Here is a 20,223-nt window from a genome sequence, read left to right on the forward strand (position 1 = left end):
ACTTTTCAAACACGCAGTTTAGTAAATATACCCCTTAGTCTCTTTTACTGCTCAGTCTACCTTCCTTTATGGTGTAAGCGGACATTGGCAGAGTCTTCATTACGTGAGTCACTATTGTGTGGTTGAAGGTTATTATTACACTGGGGACAGTGTGCCCAGCAATGTGCTTCATTTCTGATTGAAAGGTACAAGATACACCCATTATAAGTATAGGGATCAGCAAAGGACTGAATGTCCCTATTAATCCGCCCTTTACACTTATTTCTCATTTAAATGATACTGTCCACCTGAAGGAACACATTCACTGGTAAATTGCAGAGGTAAATGGACAATTAAAGTTATTTACGAACATAGAATTTAGGCACAAACCTGCTCCTCAGATACCTGGCTATAGCTTAGTGCAACGCTGCTCATAAATGCAAGACGGTTGCAATGTCCCCTCATCAGTAATTAATTTAAGCCACATATTTACCTAACAAACAGCATTTTTGAAGAACCCCCCCAAGAAGATATAATGAAAGTCGTGGTTCTAAAGCGGTAGGAAATTTGGACTTTGAGATGTTTATAATTTTGTATAGTTTCTCCTTCACTCCGCATATCTACGCGCACTTGTAGTTTGCAAAGGCGCCTGATGAGATGCAAGAGTACGGCATGTACCTAGATGAGCGCTAAGTGGACCATCCAGACGCACAAGTGCAGAACAGGCATTACACTGAGTAACAAGAGACTTATACCCAATGCTGATTAACTTACGTTTTCAGGTTATTTATAGTGGGTAGCCATATAAATATGGAGATTGTCCTTCCCAAATAGCCCAACGTTATGCCACGGAGACAACACAGCCACCCTGGACAAGCAGAATAAGCCGCCTTGTTTCAGAACAACGCAGCAAGATTTTCACTTTGTTTAGAGGATGAAACACTTTGATAAAATTACATGTTATGTGAATACAGAACTGACAAGTGTTTCAATAAGTCTAGATAATTACATGCGATGGAGATTTGCAGACCTTTGTGTGGATTATAAAAGTAAGTACATCCAAAAATAAGTGAAGTAGTAGAAAAAAAAAATACAAGCAATGAAATAATTATTGCAAAAGTACCCCATGTTCTAGCGATTCTCAAATCAAATCTCTTTGGCAGTCATACAAATTACAGAGTAAGAGGATTGAACTGCTAATTTAATCAGAGGTGTGTGTGCGTTAAGCCAGGACTCCGTGTCTTGGGTACTGTGGGCAAGCAATCACACCACGCACTGATACAACCAAGCAGGCTGCCACCAGAGTCTAGTCTATTGCATGCTTGTAACCTACAAGTAAAATACTGGAACAAAAATCACATCTATATACAGTGTTCTCCCACCATCTATTTCCCGGGTGCTCCACCCGGCTGTTTTTACTTGCCAACCGGCTCTTGGAGCCCAACAGTCCTAATAGAATATAATAAACCATTGTTTCTCCCATTAGAACAGGCAATGTGAGCACTACAGCCAGCAGTGTTAGACCACTGACGACCAGTCCTGGCAGGTGTGGGCAATAACCTCCAACATTTTTCCATTATTATTGTAAAGTATAACAACTGCCCCCACCTGGCTACTTCCTAATGCCACCCGGCTGGCAAAATTTTCTGGGGAGAACCCAGATATAAGTATATAAAAGGTGCTCAGCCAACCTACGTCATGTTGTAAATACTGTAGCAAACCTAATGATGAAAACCTTGTTCTCTAAAAATCAAAGCCTCAGCTCCACCATTCAGCTCACTCACACGTCCATGCTGGGAGAATAGATAAAACCTATTAGAGGTGCAATACTTGACAGTGCATCCCTGTCAGTACAATCCATTGTGCTGGTAGCACTTTAACACATGAAAGCACTATGGTGGGATGGTGCCAAACACATCATTGTCTAATTTTTAATATGCTTTTCAGGCAATTACTGTGTGAAGAAAAAAAAAAAAAAAGAAGGTTTAGACAAATGAGGAAAACCCCCCGCCGTATTTGTCATGTGCTAATATACATTAGTAGTACGACATATTGCATTGCACACTTGTCTACTTTTCTGAGGGGATCCATCATCCTGAAGGGCAACGTTTACAAGAATCTCCACTTTACAAGAGTAGAGGTGAATTCCGGGAGGAAAGTCTGCTCTCCTGGCAGAATCCCTGGGATTTTCGCAAATCTCTCGACGTATGTTGTATTGGTAAAACCGTAATGCATGAAAAGCATATTAAACGCATGCTTAAGTCTCATTGTCAGCCCTAAATCCCTCTCTTACAGTCCGTATATACATAAAACAGTTTTGAGTTTTAGTATTACCGGTTCTTTGAATAGTCGTTGCAAAGTTGCAGTTCTACCAGGACTAGTCCCTGCACAGAAACCCATACGAATACAGTTCTATAACTTCTCACTCTTCATAATGCCGACTTCTCTATAATACCACTTTGTTTTTCTATAGGAGTAGCATAAAGAGTAATCACTGCCTTATACATTCATTTATACTTTGTTAGGAGTGTTCACTCAGACCAGGGAAATCTAACTCCTTCCAGAACTTTATCTCAATCAGTGACCTGCAGCATCTGGGAGTTGGGCCGTGTACATTAAACACCTTATAAGGCTATGTTATACAACGCTGTACGGGCTGAGTTTGAACAAAGACCAGATAAAGAGCCCCCTTGCCCCAATTGTCCTTTGTGGTCCAGACAAAATAGTCAGGGCATGCCATATAATAGGCCATCCATTTAGCGAAGGGAAACAAGAAGCTATTTTCAGCCAAATTTACAGCACAAAAATAACCCCAGCAAGGCCAGATTTAGATAAAAATCAAGGCTCCACCTGAAACCATTTGTTGCCTTTTATAGGGCAGTTTTCCTTTTAAACTATTTCTCCATGTCACAACAATTTCAGAAAGTAGGTCATCGCTCATAGCAACCAGCAGGGGGAGCGGGCGCTCCAGTACGCTGACCTACTTTGCAGCTTACATGAGAAGGTTGAGTAACTATGCTCAATTATTTGCTTTTTCTGTAGGATTAGGACAAAATAGGTGTGAAGTAAAGACAGTAGGTTCCCTCAGGTTGTGATAATTAGCAAATCTGAAGAAATGTGCAAAAACATGGAATACTTTAAGAAAAACAAACAAAAACAAACCACACTTTAAAAGGATAAGCTTGTAATAAAGGATACAAAATTACCAAGTAGGACATCAGCACATTTTACACTTAACTTTATTAGCATTGACAATATAGATATTTAAAGAGCCATAAAGCCACAAGTAGAAATAGACCTGCATGTTTTACAGTCTGGACATGTATAGAAACGATTGTACCACGATGAAGGAGACGTGTGACAGGACAGCCGCAGCAATCACAGCCGTCACCGGATCCTAGCAAATGAATAGGCCACATTCTCATTAATGCTGGTTCAGCTCACGCTGTGTAGACAACAGGTACATGGTAGCACTGAGCATTGGTGCTAAAGGAAACTGTTTTATTAGAGTAGCCCATTTAAAAGACAGTTATTACTACATCAATATTTGTACAGAACATCCTTGTGTTTATTCAGTGACTGTTTGCTGCATTCACCTGCCTAGGGTGGAAAAAACAAAACAAACACCTATCCCTCAGCTCCCCTCCCAAAAGCCTGGGGCTGTGTGATGCAGGGGGTGTGGTTAGACAAACCAATACAAAAGACACAAGCATGGAACTTGCAGGCTCTTACTGCTCCTCCCACTTACACCCCTCTCGGTGGCCATGTTAGACTGGTAAACAATAATAACTCCTGCGGCTAAACAGCTCTAAGCACCATTTTTTGGGGGTCGTCTTTTCTTCCCCTCAAGGGACCCCAAATATCCCTGTCTTCAACTGCATCACTCCCCTTCCTTACTGCAGATATAGGCAGGTGGAGGATAACAAGGGACCACTAAGGACTGCTTGTGACTCACACAGTTTAAGGTCTGTAAGCCTGTGAACGTCACATGGTCTCATGCACTAAACTTTAAATTGCAAAGAAAAAAAAACAAAAAACAACTCAGCCTTAAAATAACTGGCTACAATGTTAAATGAAGTACAAAAATTGTATTTTTGGACAATGTTTCCACTTATTGTCCTTGTCAATGTATCTGTTGACTCTCACAGTGGAGGCAGCCATCTTGTGTGCTGAATGATATCTGCAATAGTCTTGCAGCTTTAGCCTAGGAATTCAGTGTCCTATCTCACGGACGCCACTAGTAGAGCTCACAAAAATCTTTAATACAAATTATTTTCTAGTATACATACACGTTTGTTTTTAATTCTTCGTTAATGGTAATGTCAGAACCTCTGGTGCCAAATATAAATCTTAAAACATAGGTTCTTATGAGGTGCAGACAAGAGCTGAAATCAGGACAATGACCTTTGTGTAACAAATACTCTTTCAAAATTGCAGACAACTGTCAATCTCCCCTTTGTATTGCCTGCGTTTTGAAAGCATAGATCTCAAACCAATTTAGAGAGTGGTACAGACTGATGCAAAGGGCTCATGAGATTTTACACTACCGTAATACAACTTATTAAATGAGTGCTTTAAAAGATGGTTGCAGGAATTCAAAACCAACTTTGTTAAAAATTCTAAGTGTAACAGCAGCACTAACAGGGTTTCATGAAATAGGCGACTTAAATAGACCTGAAAACTAAGAGCTGTGTTTGCCTAATGGTACATGGCCGGGTTAGCGAGTATGTCTTGTTAGAGAGTTATTCTGGGGTTGCCAGCCGTAAGCCTGTGTGAGAAGGTCGCCAACATAGGGATTACAGAACCCTGCACACCATATTCTCAGCATACAAACCTTTGTTCACAGCTTGTTAAACCAACAACCTTCCAATAATGCACAGTATCTAAAAACCAAAACTCTACAGGATATAGACTTTGCCACGTGTAACACAGGTACTCATCTCCTTACCATCTATGAGGGTTTGTCCAATAAAGGAACTACTGCATCAATGTGTAACATATTTTATCTGGAAACCTCATACGACAACTGTTATAGCCAATATGGATTGCAAACGATCAAACCTCAAAACAGGTGGATACACACTACAGGTTTTTCTCCCAATTATCATGCCAATCACACTATAAATGACCGTTATCTGTAAAGTTTGTTAATAGCTAAACAATACACAAATAAAATAGGTTATAAAACAGGAAATTCATACTACATAGTCCTGTAGACTAGAATTATGTACTATTCCAGCTTCAGTCCAATGCAGGTCTGAAGAGCCTGTTATTCCTGTATGATCTGTGGGAGAATGACGCAGTAGGATGGAAGGAGGAAGAGAAGTATTGATCTGTTTGCTTAACGAGTCCTTAATGTAAGAGAGCATCTGTAGACTAGCTGGGTATATACGCACTGGCAACCCACATGTAGGTGTGATTTAGCAGACGAAGAAAGCATTCTGGTTCTGTCTTCTGATTTTCACTAAACACATTGCTATATATGACTTATGAAAGTTTAGTTTTGCAACAAAGAAACAAAATGAACCTTATAATCTATTCAATGTGGCAAACATACCCAACATTCAAAATGAACAAAAATGGACACTTATATGACAATTCCACTTTCATTATACTTTGGAGCACACTGTTTTAATAGAGGTTTGGTGGGAGACCCTGCTCCTCTGCACTGTGATTTAAGGGTTTTTGTTGCCCTCTGGTGGCCATTTTCTTTCTTTTCCCCCCTCAGTTTGCCATCTCATCCACTCACTATCTGAAATGCAAGACATCTCACTAATACATTCCTAAGTCTAGAACATGATGTGCATTCATTTTAATGACACAATAAGGAAATAGTGATGCAGGACAATCATTAGAATACTTGTGTTTCCGAATGAATAGTTCAACAATAAAACATGTCTGAAATTCAATCAACTGTTACATCTAAACGATATAAAAAAATGATGCAAAAACATTCCCTATTTAAGTAAATTAGATGTTATACAGCTTAAAAATGTTGCTAAAATGCAGTTTTGCCTTTCAAACCCCACAGAAAACCATTGTAATCCCTATCCTATATTTTCAGTTTGTTACATTGTTACATACACTCTGCTAGATATCGTATCTAGCACGTACCTCTCCTGCAGACTCCAACTTTAGTGGGCTGGACCTATGAAGTCCACCGTCTACACCAGTGGTGGGCAACAAGTGGACCTCTGTGACCCCTAACTCATTCTTGCTTTATTGTCCGATTGTTATAGCTGTAACACTTGTTTATAATGCCTGCTAATATATTACAGACAAATGTCCTTTTCTTTGATTAAATTTATTATTTTAAACTAATACAGCAATTAGAGAAACAAGCTGCCCTCATGAAGGATTGAGGGCCGTGTGGACCTTGAAGTACATCAGGTTGCCTATCACTGGCCTACACCTAGGGCCCACCTCATATCTGGCTATTTGAACTGTAAAACGTGAAACGCAATTCACTCTCCTCCACTTACACCTGATGGCAGGTTTGTGCTCTGCTAGTAGGAGCCATAGATTGAGGCCTGGCGCTTCAAATACTACAATTTGCAGGACAACTGATGGATATATTTTGCTAGAGGACACATTTAGTAGAAATTAAGCACAGGTTCCAAAGTTAATCCACATGCAAACATGTTTCTGTTACTTCACATAATCCTATGAGCCCATGCAAGTTTCAAACCCCCCAAAAAATGGTGGTTTGTCAAACAAGAAAATTGATAAAACGCACATAATTTTTCATGGTAAGCAGCTACTATTCACGTCCCCTTAATCACATTCTTGCCATTCTCCTCCCCATCATCAGCTTATGGGAGCCATGAGGAGAGAAAATGGGTCAATACAGGAATCCTGAGATGTGTCACAGTGCGCTTACTGTATTACATATTGCTCTACCACCACACAGACATTATTTGACACAGAACCAACAGGAATGTGTAAGTTCTTCACTGCCGATACATGCTGCCTGTGTGGCCAGTTTAACGTATACAGTCACAAACATGTTAGGTCATCCGGTTGTTCAGTAATCTGACCCATTAACTGGATCAATTCTGGTGTGACCGGGCTGGTTAATGAAGTTGTGCAAGCGCGCGCGTGTGTGCGCACGCACGCACACACACACACACCAATCATCTTAACATTTCCAGTGATTTCCGCATGATCATTATCGCAGTCATTAAGAAGCCACATTCTGCGACTGTTTCAGACTAGCTGAACCACATCACTCACCATTGCGCAGCATTACGACCAGAATAGGCAACAATGTGTTGCTTATCGAATGCGAAACTAAAAATAAATCTAGTGACACAAAGCATGCTGGGACTTGTAGTATGAACGCTGCTGGAGAGCCACAGGCTCTATCTAAACCCGAGTTATACTTTCTGTTAAGCCTAAACCCTAGCTGCACATTTGAACTCTGCTGTGCAAAAAAAACAAACACCAGATTGTATTATTGTTGGATATTTATGAGAGCACAAAGTAGGATTGAAGCTACCAATCCTTATGCTGGAGATGAATTTTACATGTAATTAATGTATTCAACAGGGTACACAATTCAAGGAAGGCCAGGTGCAAAACCATCACTAATGAAACATTTAATACAATCAGCAAATGTAAAAGGCACTTCAGACCAGCACAAGCTGCACGAAGCTTCAGTTTAACCTTAATGAACATTAATACACGTTTTGCATTGTGCCATGAAAAACAGTACACAAGACAAATAAGTGATCTGAGAATCACATCTGAATATGTAATGATGATATCACATGTAAATACAGCCATACTCCTGGATTCTCAAGTATATGTTATTCTCTTCTTTATGGGCATATTCTTTCAATTGTCTTTCATCTCTGCATATAAAAAGTTTAAATAAAAAAAACAGGTCAGTCCTAGGAATCAAAGATCCTTATAGCGGCTCTAATTTTATTTTCTATCTTTTATAATTGATCCAATTTAAAAACCATTCACCCTGCAGTAAAACAAAAAAAACCTCCAAATGCAAAGTATATGCACGGCAAATATTTGTCAAAGTAGAGCAATGAGTTTAACAGTAATATGGACAGCAAATCTCAATACATGCCTGCATCAGTAATTATACATAAAGCAAAAGGATGAAAATACTTTGGTGCTACTTTTACAGTGTAACTATTCAAAAATGATTAGTTCTTCTGCCCAATTAAAACAATCACGCTAGGTACCACAACTGGCAGTAATAACTCCTGATACTTAGGATAGGAGATCTGCTTGATAAAGGCAGTGTCTGAGTCTTCTGCTGCCATTTTCAGACATAATACATATTTTAAGTATCAGGGTTTGTTCCAGTTGTGCGTGTGTATAATATATATATATATATAAAAATATATATATATATATATAGTTTGAGTTACACAGGTTATTTTAGCCTATGATAACTTCATGTGCAAAAAGATGACATACAATCAGTTGGGAAACGGTGACAGCTTGTTTCCCATACAGCTAACGGAAAACCTCACAGGAGACCCATGGAGCACGTGAGCAAACACTGGTCAGGAAGCACCAAATGTCAGTTGTTCCACTAAGTCAGGATTGCTTAACTCTAGTCCTTGACTACTACAGGCCATGGTGAAGTTTGCTTGTCAACTACACACAGTGGAGACTTCCATTCGGGGGACCAGAATATAGAGTATGACTCTGCCAGGATCCAGTGACATCACTGAGTTTCTTAGCGAGTGGAATAGTATGTATGAGCCGGATTCATCCCACAGAGTGTATAACTGTGGGGAGGTACGTCACCTGGCATTGGCATTCTCTAACTCCAGTACTTCTGGCACTGATAACACAGATAAACCTGTCTCTCCATTGTGTGCGAGAAACAGACAGGGGTGAATAGTATAAGCACAGCGAGTCAGGTCAACTAGTGGGGAAGCTGGTCCCAGTTAAACTAAAACAATGAGCAGTGATGGGGAGGTTTCAGGTTTACACTCCCTTGGAGCACGCACAGAGCTGCCATGGAAATGGTCTCATCTACAAGTACATTATCTTGTGAGAGACTTACAGCAGTGACCTCCTTGTAACTACAGTACATCTACGTCCCTCACAATCCTTCTCACCAGTAGACTGTGCTAAACGTACACTATATAACACCTTCCCATGCTGCACACTCCTGCACTGGTACAGGGTCCTTTTCTTTATTACAGTACACAAACCTAACTCTGACCCACAGCCACTAACTCACTGTTGCTACAATAATGTGTGAACCAGTGTTGGTCTGAAGAGTTTCACAATGAAAGCTACTTGTGCAATTCCAACTTGCCCATCTGTAGCGGAAAAACTCTGACTAATGTTACCTTTCTGAAACACAATGAAAACATATATGAGGGCTCCAAGTTATGGTACAATTGACCAGATATTGTTGTTAAACAAAAAAATGAATAAATAAATCACATGATCTCCAGCCAGCAGCATATGCAACACCAAGGAGTGACCTGTATGGATTATATCCATCATCAAGAATAATTGACAGCATAGAATGACAAATGAGGTAAAGGATTATCACTGCAGCTCTTCTATTCTAGAGGCTGACCATACCAATATTTTATGTTCAGCAATTTTCAGTTACAAAACTAATAAAAATGTTCCGATAAAGCCTGGTTTCGTGGCACAACTCACATTATCCAGCTTGGTGGACGGTTCTAGTTTGGCAACCTTTGGAGTAGTGAGTGGGGCTTATCGTTTAAACAGGTTAAATGACAAGTAGCGCTCATGATATGCTTCAAAACTGGACAAATCCCAGAAGACAGGTACCAAGATAGCTTAACATGCCTCTTGGAGCCTAGCTATTAAAATAATGGTTGTAGGTCTCGAATGGCGCATTTCTAACCAGTCTTCTTAGAAAATCCAGAATAGGCACAATGCAAAAAATAGTCCACATTTTTAATAAGCGATCACGATCTACACCTTTTATTTACATGGGCTCATATCCTTTTCATAATATGACACGTTTGGGTAAATGTATCAAACCTTCTAAAAAGGAAAAGTGAAGGTGTGGCCCGTAGCAACCAATCAGATTTGAGCTACACTGTATCTAGTATTCTAGAACATCATTGTTAGAATCTGGTTGCTACGGGCCACACCTTCACTTTTCCTTTTTAGAAGGTTTGATACATTTACCCCCTTGAGTTGATGTTGGGTCCAGAAGCTGATTGCTTGAAATAAAAAAAATAAAAAAATAGAAGAGGGGCAGCACGGTGGTGTAGTGGTTAGCGCTTCTGCCTCACAGCACTGGGGTCATGAGTTCAATTCCTGACCATGGCCTTATCTGTGAGGAGTTTGTATGTTCTCCCCGTGTTTGCGTGGGTTTCCTCCGGGTGCTCCGGTTTCCTCCCACACTCCAAAAACATACTGGTAGGTTAATTGGCTGCTAACAAATTGACCCTAATCTGTCTGTCTCTGTCTCTATCTGTGTATGTGTGGGTGTGTTAGGGAATTTAGACTAAGCTCCAATGGGGCAGGGACTGATGTGAGCGAGTTCTCTGTACAGAGCTGCGGAATTAGTGTCGCTATATAAATAAATGGTGATGATGATGAAGAGGTAAAAATGAGAATATGACCACTCAGATGTAGCATGAAGAGAGAGTTTTGAGTAAGTGGAGACATTTCCCATATTCATCCGCAGAATATCTCCTAGGTGAGCAAGCCATTAGATGAACAGATGTTAACCACAGAGCCTATATCACTGGGGTTCAGGAGGTATTGGGAGAGTGCACACTCTTACACTTGCCAGCTAGTTTTCCCTCAAGAACTTCTGAGTTTTTAATTGTTAAATAAACTTTAAGCTATATACCACGCAGCGTCTTCCCCCTCCTAGATTTCATAGCGTCTGAAAGCTACACAGTTGTGTCCAGCCTTACCGTATGGCTCCATATAGATTACATACAGCAGCGCTGTCACATAAAAGACAAGAATATAGCACCTGGGTGGAATAAACTGCAGGATAGAAATATACAGTCAAAATATAGCGTTGTTATAGTATGAAGATTGCAAACGTTCACACTGATGAGCAATACCAAGATCTGGTAGGTCGACAGATTCCAGAATACAGTAATTGAGAGGGAGCTGCTGAAAACATCAGGCTGAGCTATGCAATGCAGTCACATAGGTAGGTTTAGCACTGTCCTCTTTCCTCTGAAATGCACCAGACGCGTAAAAAAAAAAAATCTTCCTTAACCCTGTCACTGACAGAGTAAGCCATAGATCTGACGTAGCACAGAGATGCTGCTCCTATAACAAAACTGCTTACAACATCCAAAAAGACCTGAACTCGAATTGATGGAAATATTTATAAGCTTTTGAGACCTTTAAACAGCAACTGGTGAAGGAAATTGCCATGCCTGTAACAGAACATCTTACAGCTGAAGTCTCAGGCAAAAACGTACAATTCTATTTTTTTTCTTCTTCCGGAATCTGAGTGAGAGGAGAGAACAGCCTAACATTACAGGGGGAGACTGGATTCAGCACACTATGGGCTAGATTTACTAAGCTGCGGGTTTGAAAAAGTGGAGATGTTGCCTATAGCAACCAATCAGATTCTAGCTGTCATTTAGTGCTTTCTACAAAATGACAGCTAGAATCTGATTGGTTGCTATAGGCAACATCCCCACTTTTTCAAACCCGCAGCATAGTAAATCTAGCCCTATGTCTCTGGAACAGTTCCAAAAACAACCACCATTCACGGCTCATTTCATTGAAGATTTATACAAACTTTTTGTTTGTATTTTACAGAGAGCTTAAATAAAACATATATGTGTTGGGGAAAAAATGTGCGTGATTCTGTCAGAAATTCATCATCATCAACATTTATTTATATAGCGCCAGCAAATTCCGTAGCGCTTTACAATTGGGAACTAACATTAATAAGAGAATACTGGGTAATACATACAGACAGAGAGGTAAGAGAACCCTGCTCGTAAGCTTACAATCTATAGGACAATGGGAGTTAGAAACACAAGGGCATGTGCTACATCATATTGCACAATGGACCATCCAGACTGCAAAGGTAAATGTACTGAGTGGGCTGTGTGTGTTGCAATGTTGGTCAGAAGGTTGTTGTCTTGCGTTAACAGTGTAGTGGATAGTAATAGGGTAATCTAGGGAAATTAAGATGATGGTTGAGGAATATCATAACCTTGTCTGAAGAGGTGGGTTTTCAGTGAACGCTTGAAGGTTTGAAGACTAGAGGAAAGTCTTACTGTGCGTGGGAGGAAATTCCACAAAGTAGGTGCAGCCCGGAAAAAATCCTGCATCTGAGAATGGGAGGATGTGATGAGAGTGGAGGAGAGACGTAGATCTTGCGCAGAACGGAGGTGTCGAGTAGGGAGATATTTTGAGACAAGTGAGGAAATGTATGTCAGTGCAATTTTGTTGATGGCCTTGTATGTTAGTAGAAGAATTTTATATTGGATTCGTTGAAATACAGGCAGCCAATTTAGAGACGGACAAAGTGGCTCAGCAGAGGAATAACGGTTTGTAAGGAAAATTAGTCTAGCCGCTGCATGCAAAATAGATTGTAGGGGTTCAAGTCTGACTTTGGGAAGGCCAGTAAGGAGGGAATTGCAATAGTCGATGCGGGAGATGATGAGTGCATGAATTAATGTTTTTGCGGTGTCTTGTGTGAGATATGTGCGTATTCTGGAAATGTTCTTTAGGTGTATGTAACATGATTTAGATATAGAGTTGATGTGAGGGAATAAATGACAGTTGTGAATCAAGGATTACACCTACAGCTAGATTACACCTAGAAATTACATCAGATTGTTTGATTGTTAGGTGAAAAACAAACAGTGCAGCCTCTATGGAATGAAAGGTTGGAGTCCCAAATTACTGATTCGTTTCCGAAGGGATCTAGCCCAAAAAAAATAAAAATCTATCCGTGGCCTTGTCTCTTGCAGTTCTGAAGTCAGCCACACATCGGCCAATGTAGTTACTCTGCAGAATACTTGGAACGGGAAGGGGGAGAGAGAAGTGGGGATATCAAGCTAGGAGATCTCAACAGGCACGTAAAACTGATTTCACTGCAAGCATTTTATTTTCTTGGGGCAATTACATCCATGCATTTCTATTTGACATCGATTGATTCACACACATGTCCTATGATTAACACATTACAATGAATCATTAGGACACAATGTTCTTGTACCAACCCTGCCATATAATTAAATTCACACTGCTTATTAATTTGTTCTTTATTTTCATCAAAGATTCAGTCAAACCTATGAGTGTTTACATCACTCTGTTTCACTTTAGAATTGTTTTAACTTTTTTTTTTTTTTAATAACAGAATGTAAATAGTAATTACCTTATTTCCCCATGTATAAGGCGCACCTTTTCCCCAAAAATTTTGGCTCTAAAACCTGGGTGTGTCTTATACAGGGGTAGCAGGGATGCAGGGGGGGGCAGTGTTACAGTGACAGCAGGGGGGATCGAGGGGGAGCGGGGCAGCATTACAGTGGCAGCGGGGGGGACCGAGGGGGAGCGGGGCAGCATTGCAGTGGCAGCGGGGGGGGGGGGGGGATCGAGGGAGAGCGGGGCAGCAATACAGTGGCAGCGGGGGGGGGATCGAGGGGGAGCGGGGCAGCGTTACAGTGGCAGCGGGGATCCAGGAGGAGGGGGACAGAGGCACAGTGGCAGCGGGGATCCAGGAGGAGGGGGACAGAGGCACAGTGGCAGCGGGGATTCAGGAGGAGGGGGACAGAGGCACAGTGGCAGCGGGGATCCAGGAGGAGGGGGACAGAGGCACAGTGGCAGCGGGGATCCAGGAGGAGGGGGACAGAGGCACAGTGGCAACGGGGATCCAGGAGGAGGGGGACAGAGGCACAGTGGCAACGGGGATCCAGGAGGAGGGGGACAGAGGCACAGTGGCAGCGGGGATCCAGGAGGAGGGGGACAGAGGCACAGTGGCAGCGGGGATCCAGGAGGAGGGGGACAGAGGCACAGTGGCAGCGGGGATCCAGGAGGAGGGGGACAGAGGCACAGTGGCAGCGGGGATCCAGGAGGAGGGGGACAGAGGCACAGTGGCAGCGGGGATCCAGGAGGAGGGGGACAGAGGCAGCGGGGATCCAGGAGGAGGGGGACAGAGGCAGCGGGGATCCAGGAGGAGGGGGACAGAGGCAGCGGGGATCCAGGAGGAGGGGGACAGAGGCACAGTGGCAGCGGGGATCCAGGAGGAGGGGGACAGAGGCACAGTGGCAGCGGGGATCCAGGAGGAGGGGGACAGAGGCACAGTGGCAGCGGGGATCCAGGAGGAGGGGGACAGAGGCACAGTGGCAGCGGGGATCCAGGAGGAGGGGGACAGAGGCACAGTGGCAGCGGGGATCCAGGAGGAGGGGGACAGAGGCACAGTGGCAGCGGGGATCCAGGAGGAGGGGGACAGAGGCACAGTGGCAGCGGGGATCCAGGAGGAGGGGGACAGAGGCACAGTGGCAGCGGGGATCCAGGAGGAGGGGGACAGAGGCACAGTGGCAGCGGGGATCCAGGAGGAGGGGGACAGAGGCACAGTGGCAGCGGGGATCCAGGAGGAGGGGGACAGAGGCACAGTGGCAGCGGGGATCCAGGAGGAGGGGGACAGAGGCACAGTGGCAGCGGGGATCCAGGAGGAGGGGGACAGAGGCACAGTGGCAGCGGGGATCCAGGAGGAGGGGGACAGAGGCACAGTGGCAGCGGGGATCCAGGAGGAGGGGGACAGAGGCACAGTGGCAGCGGGGATCCAGGAGGAGGGGGACAGAGGCACAGTGGCAGCGGGGATCCAGGAGGAGGGGGACAGAGGCACAGTGGCAGCGGGGATCCAGGAGGAGGGGGACAGAGGCACAGTGGCAGCGGGGATCCAGGAGGAGGGGGACAAAGGCACAGTGGCAGCTGGGATCCAGGAGGAGGGGGACAGAGGCACAGTGGCAGCGGGGATCCAGGAGGAGGGGGACAGAGGCACAGTGGCAGCAGGGATCCAGGAGGAGGGGGACAGAGGCACAGTGGCAGCAGGGATCCAGAAGGAGGGGGCGATTGCAGGGAGAGTGTGCTGCCCGGCTGTTCTGACCACAATCAGAGCAGCCGGCCATTACACTCTCCCTGCCCTTTTTGACAGCTACCGTCTTATACATGGGGAAATACGGTATGTGCTGTAACCCATAAAAACAATCAAAGGCACCTTTCATTTGTCTGACTGCACTTGATTGCTAAACGCTGACATGCGGTTGGTTGTTACTGCACTTACGCTCATTTAAACTATGTTAGTACATATGCACCAGACAGCTCAATATATTCAAATAAAACAGTGGCCCACTGGTAGTAGAGGAGAGGACAAGCAAAAAAAATAACGCCAAATCACGTATGTATTAACTAAGCATCTCAATGATACCTTTATTGTACTCGGCAGGAAAAGCCATATAATATTTTTTTAGTTTAAATAATGTGCCAATTTAATCTCCCATCAAAAGGGGGAATTATAATATTGCACACACAATGCTCAATAAAGACCTGAGCTTGTTTCTGAAGCAAAATAATCTACTCCACCACTTGTCACATTGCTCCTCACAAAGCTATGTCAAGCACAATAAGGGATGTCACATACGTTCATAACAGTATGCATTCTGAGTATTAAAAAGCCCTCAATATTTTCTGCATTCACACTGCAAGGCCACAAGTGTCACACTGGAGTATATTTTCTCCAAGCGCTTTCCTGATGTACAAAATCCATGATACAGACTGTTGAACACTGAAAAAAAATCACAACATATACTGTATATATCACCTCATATTTGACACCACCACCAGTAATAGATTCTCCCATAAGACTTGTAAGGTGTGCAAATCCATTAAACAGAAACTTTTCTGCAGTTGCAAAGCAAGAGCTCAGTATCTATAATGGCATTTTTTGTAAGATTACATTACACAATGATTATCTACCAGCGCTAGCAATTTGGGACCATCTAATGATCTCTATTTATATACATTAACTGAAGAACTTACAAAGTGCACATCCAAAATTGTTCAATAGGCTATTATGTACAGTCCATTCCCTTTTCAAACAAAAGTCAGCAACTAACGTAACTTAAATATTTTCATTTCTACATCTAAAACATTATGCGGTAGATGCAAACAGAAAGTATGACAAACATTTTATATATATATATATATATATATATATATATATATATATATATATATATATATATATATATATATATTTATAGCTTGTTGCTTAGCACATTTGCAGATCTGTGCTACCAGTACTCAGAACAGCTAGAAAGATTACGCACAGAGAGCTGTTACACCCTTTTATATAACTCAGACCAGTTCTTTCCACATGTCACATTTTCCTGCTGAAGGCAGGGGGAGCAGCACCACCACAAAGATGCCCATTTTCATTATTTATAGTGTATAGACCCCCAGACAAGTATAAACAGGCTGAAGCAACAAACTTTAAAATGTTGCAGTTACATCAGCAGTTTACCAGTAGGTAGATCTTTGGCATTAATACTTTTTGCGTGATTTATTGGTCTATTAAGGATCAGCCATGTTTTAATAACTAAATACAGTAGGTCTTTAGCGAATCCATTGGTTTGGTAAAACAAACAAACAATGGCAGTGAATACACATCTACATACAACTGGTTCAAGAAAACGGCAGTGTTAATATTCTTTATAGTAAAGTCAGCGAGTCTAATAGGTGGTCTGCATGACCTACATAGAAAATACTTTGTTTAGCCATCTGGTGGCAAATATGTAAAAGCAATATTACATGAATAACACTTATATAAGCCTTATATGGCTAAGCATTTTCATTTAAAGAATTATCAGACATCCCCCCTTAACAACTGTCAATGAACTTTTGAACACAATTCTACTTTGTGTTGTTTTGTTACATTTGACAAGTATTAGAAACATTTGGCAAAATACACTTTCTGATGTAGTTAGAGGCATGGAAACCAACTATTCTCCAGAAATGACACTCACATGAGTTTTTAATGAACCAACACACAGTAATCCAATGGATCTTACCTCCACCTGTTGATTCCCACATTAGAAGATCCAGCAAACCAGGGATCCAGGATGTAGACACAGCGGACAGTGTCAGCTCCTTGGATACACTCCTTTAAAGCTGGGTTGTCATGGAGCCTAAGCCCTTTCCTGAACCAGTGGACAGCATTCACCCCCATTTTTGGTTTTTAAACAAAAAAACTCAATATAATTACAGGAGGGGTAATAAATTGGAGTGCACCCCTGAGCAGTAAGCAGATAGGATATATAAAGGAGTCAAGTCCAGAGAAGGGTCATTCTGTCCAGGTTGAGTGAATGGGTGGTGGAGAGATAACCCTAGAGGGGCTTAGCCTCTGCGACCCTCTGTAGAGGAAGCACACAATGGGGGCTCAGCCTGGATATTAGAGAAGAGCAGTGGTCTCACTAACATTATATGCACAGAAGCGAGGACGTCCCAGGGCTGTGTGTACCCCACAGATAAGATACCACAGCCGTCAGCCTAGAGCGCCCCACAAACCACTACCAGAGTCTGCAGCAGTCTCAGCCAAGTGCGCACAGCTCTCCCAGCACACTGTACTGCACGTCCCCCTGGCCCCGCCCTCCTCCTGTGATTGGCTCTACCGCTACCACGTGTCCCCTTCAGCCTCACGTTTCTCTAGCGTGTTTTCTATACCATCCCCTCAGCTCAACGCGGGGACGATTCTTTTCGCACCGTTTGCCCGCCGGTTATTATAGACGTTCACCTCCGAGCTCCGCTCAGCATCCGCGGCGTCCGGTACACAGGAGAAGTCGTTGTTCCCTTCAGTCTATCTAACTGTTATTGCTGATGACGTAGGGACGGGGAGGAGCCCGGAGAGTGGGATTGGCCCAGCTCTGGAAAGTTCCCGGATGAGCACGTTGACCAGCGGCTCGCGCGGTCTCCAGGGTGCGCGCGCAGTCTCCTGCTCCTCGTCTCCTTTAGCGCAAATAGCGGCGCATTTACCAACACTTCGCAGTCAGAGCGATGGGTGCCGTGCGGTCGTCTTTAGATTCCCAGCAGTAATGGGTTTTTTTCAGAGCGCAGCGTCACTTCAACCTTGTTTGTATAAGTAACCTCCAGGCTGCTGGTTATGTAACTCTCATTAAGGACACACCTGACCTACTTCTGCTGTGAGCTGCTCATAACAAACAACATGTCACTCACACAGACAGTGTGATGCAGACAATACCCTACAATGTATTTAATGTTAGTTATATTGTTAAGAAACCATTAGTTTGTGCATTGTGTATAGAGTCCATATTAAATGTAACAAATTTATTATTTGCAAAAAAAAAAAAAAAAAGTCTTGTTGATTGTACAGGGAACACTTGACATGTAGGATGAGCTGTGCAGGGAGATCTGTCTGAGTGTCTCGCACTCCAGGAAGATGCAGTTCGGGCTCCTCTCACCGCCCAAAAGTCAGGGGTTGGGTGCCTTTGTACTAGTGCTGAGGGTGCAGGGACCCAACTTCCCTGGTTCAGGAGTGGCAGCTGCCACCAGGAGCGAAATACTGCCAGGATCCTGCCTATTAATTTCACCTATTCTAACTCCTACACTTTATTCTCCAGGGGCCTGATTCATTAAGGATCTCAACTTGAGAAACTTCTTATTTCAGTCTCCTGGACAAAACCATGTTACAAGGCAAGGGGTGCAAATTAGTATTGCGTTTTGCACATAAGTTAAGTACTGCCTGTTTTTTCATGTAGCACACAAATGTCAACTTTAAATTTCAGTGTACAAATAAGCTATCAAGTATTTGTGTGCTACATGAAAAAGCAGTCCGTATTTAACTTGTGTGTAAAACAGAATACTAATTTGCACCCCTTGCCTTGTAACATGGTTTTGTCCAGGAGACTGAAATAAGAAGTTTCTCAAGTTAAGATCCTTAATGAATCAGGCCCCATGTCCTTAAAAAGCTGGGAAGTGGTACAGCTCAGTCAGCAGTGGACGGGTTCACGTTAAGTAGCACTGGCAAGTTGCAATGGTGCATTTAAAAACAGTAATTTGATCCTTTATAGAGTTTTTCAAATCTCCCTCTGCCAGGAATAGTAATCTTTTCACCGACTTTAGGCAGGCAGCGGTAAATTTGAAACAGCGGTTTAAATGGAAGTGGCGTTGGTAAGTTTTTATATTGACGCCCTATAAATAGCTAGAGAAAAATTAGTATGATTCTGGAATAAAGTCATAGGGCCTGATTCATTAAAGAATGTAAGGCAAAATAGTAAATTGCCCTACCCCAACTATAAGTCTGTCGCCACATTTTAAATTTACCTCTCCCTCTAATGAAGCATGGTTTTGCCAAGGTATAAAGTTCCTTCTTTTTTGCTTTACTTTCCTTAATGAATCAGGCCCTTACTTTTTAATGGTAACAAGATTTTAGTTGAAAATTTCTAAAACATAATTCACAAGAGTCGTTTCTCTAAATTACATTCAATGATCGCAGGTAAACCATTAAATTAAAAAGGTCCTTCACATTAACACTACTTTGATTACAAACCATGTGATAAATAGGCTAAAATTAAGCAATTAAATATGTTATTGGAAAAATACCCATAATTAATTTAAGATGGTGATATAGTTGGGTTAATATCGGTGTCCTTAATTCAGAGACTGCGCTATAGAAATGTTTGAACTAATATATACAAAACTTTGTACACGGAATTCTTCAGGAGCCACAGATGTTCAATAGCATATTTACCGATCTGCTACCACATTAAAACCACTGGCAAGTGAAGTGACTAACACTGATTATCTTGTTACAATGGCACCTCTTTAGGGGTGGGTAACATTAGGCAGGGACAGAGCATCTCCATCTCCTGGCAGGTCTTGTAGGGTTCCCAGTATGCAGTGGTTAATGCCTCACAAAAGTGGTCCAAGGAAGGACAACCCATGAATCAGTGACAGGGTCATGGGCGCACAAGGCTTATTGAGGACCGAAATGGAACCTGTCTTGTCCAATCCCACAGAAGAGCTACTGTAGCACAAATTGCTGAAAAAGTTAATGCTGGCTGTGATAGAAAGGGCAAGAACACACAATGCATCACCGCTTGCTGCATATGGGACTGTGTAGCTGTACACCGGTCAGTGTGCTCATGCTGACCTGCTGTCCACCTCCAGTACCACCAGAACTGGACCATGGAGCAATGAAAGAAGGTGGCCTAGTCTGATTAATTATGTTTTCTTTTACATGTGGATGGCAGGGTGTGTGTGTGTATT

General features: G+C 42.7%; 1 protein-coding gene across 1 annotated transcript in view; it reads right to left on the reverse strand.

Moving 5' to 3' along the window:
• The window catches only part of CRY1 (cryptochrome circadian regulator 1), a 35,841-nt gene extending 17,834 nt beyond the window's left edge, over nt 1-18,007 (reverse strand). Inside the window, exon 1 of the mRNA XM_075210186.1 lies at nt 17,010-18,007. Within this exon, the coding sequence (XP_075066287.1) occupies nt 17,010-17,167 (158 nt within the window). The 5' untranslated portion in view covers nt 17,168-18,007. The remainder of the gene's footprint in view (nt 1-17,009) is intronic.
• Nucleotides 18,008-20,223: the final 2,216 nt, after the last annotated feature.

This window comes from Mixophyes fleayi, chromosome 4, assembly GCF_038048845.1.
Source record: "Mixophyes fleayi isolate aMixFle1 chromosome 4, aMixFle1.hap1, whole genome shotgun sequence".
Classification (NCBI taxonomy): domain Eukaryota; kingdom Metazoa; phylum Chordata; class Amphibia; order Anura; family Limnodynastidae; genus Mixophyes; species Mixophyes fleayi.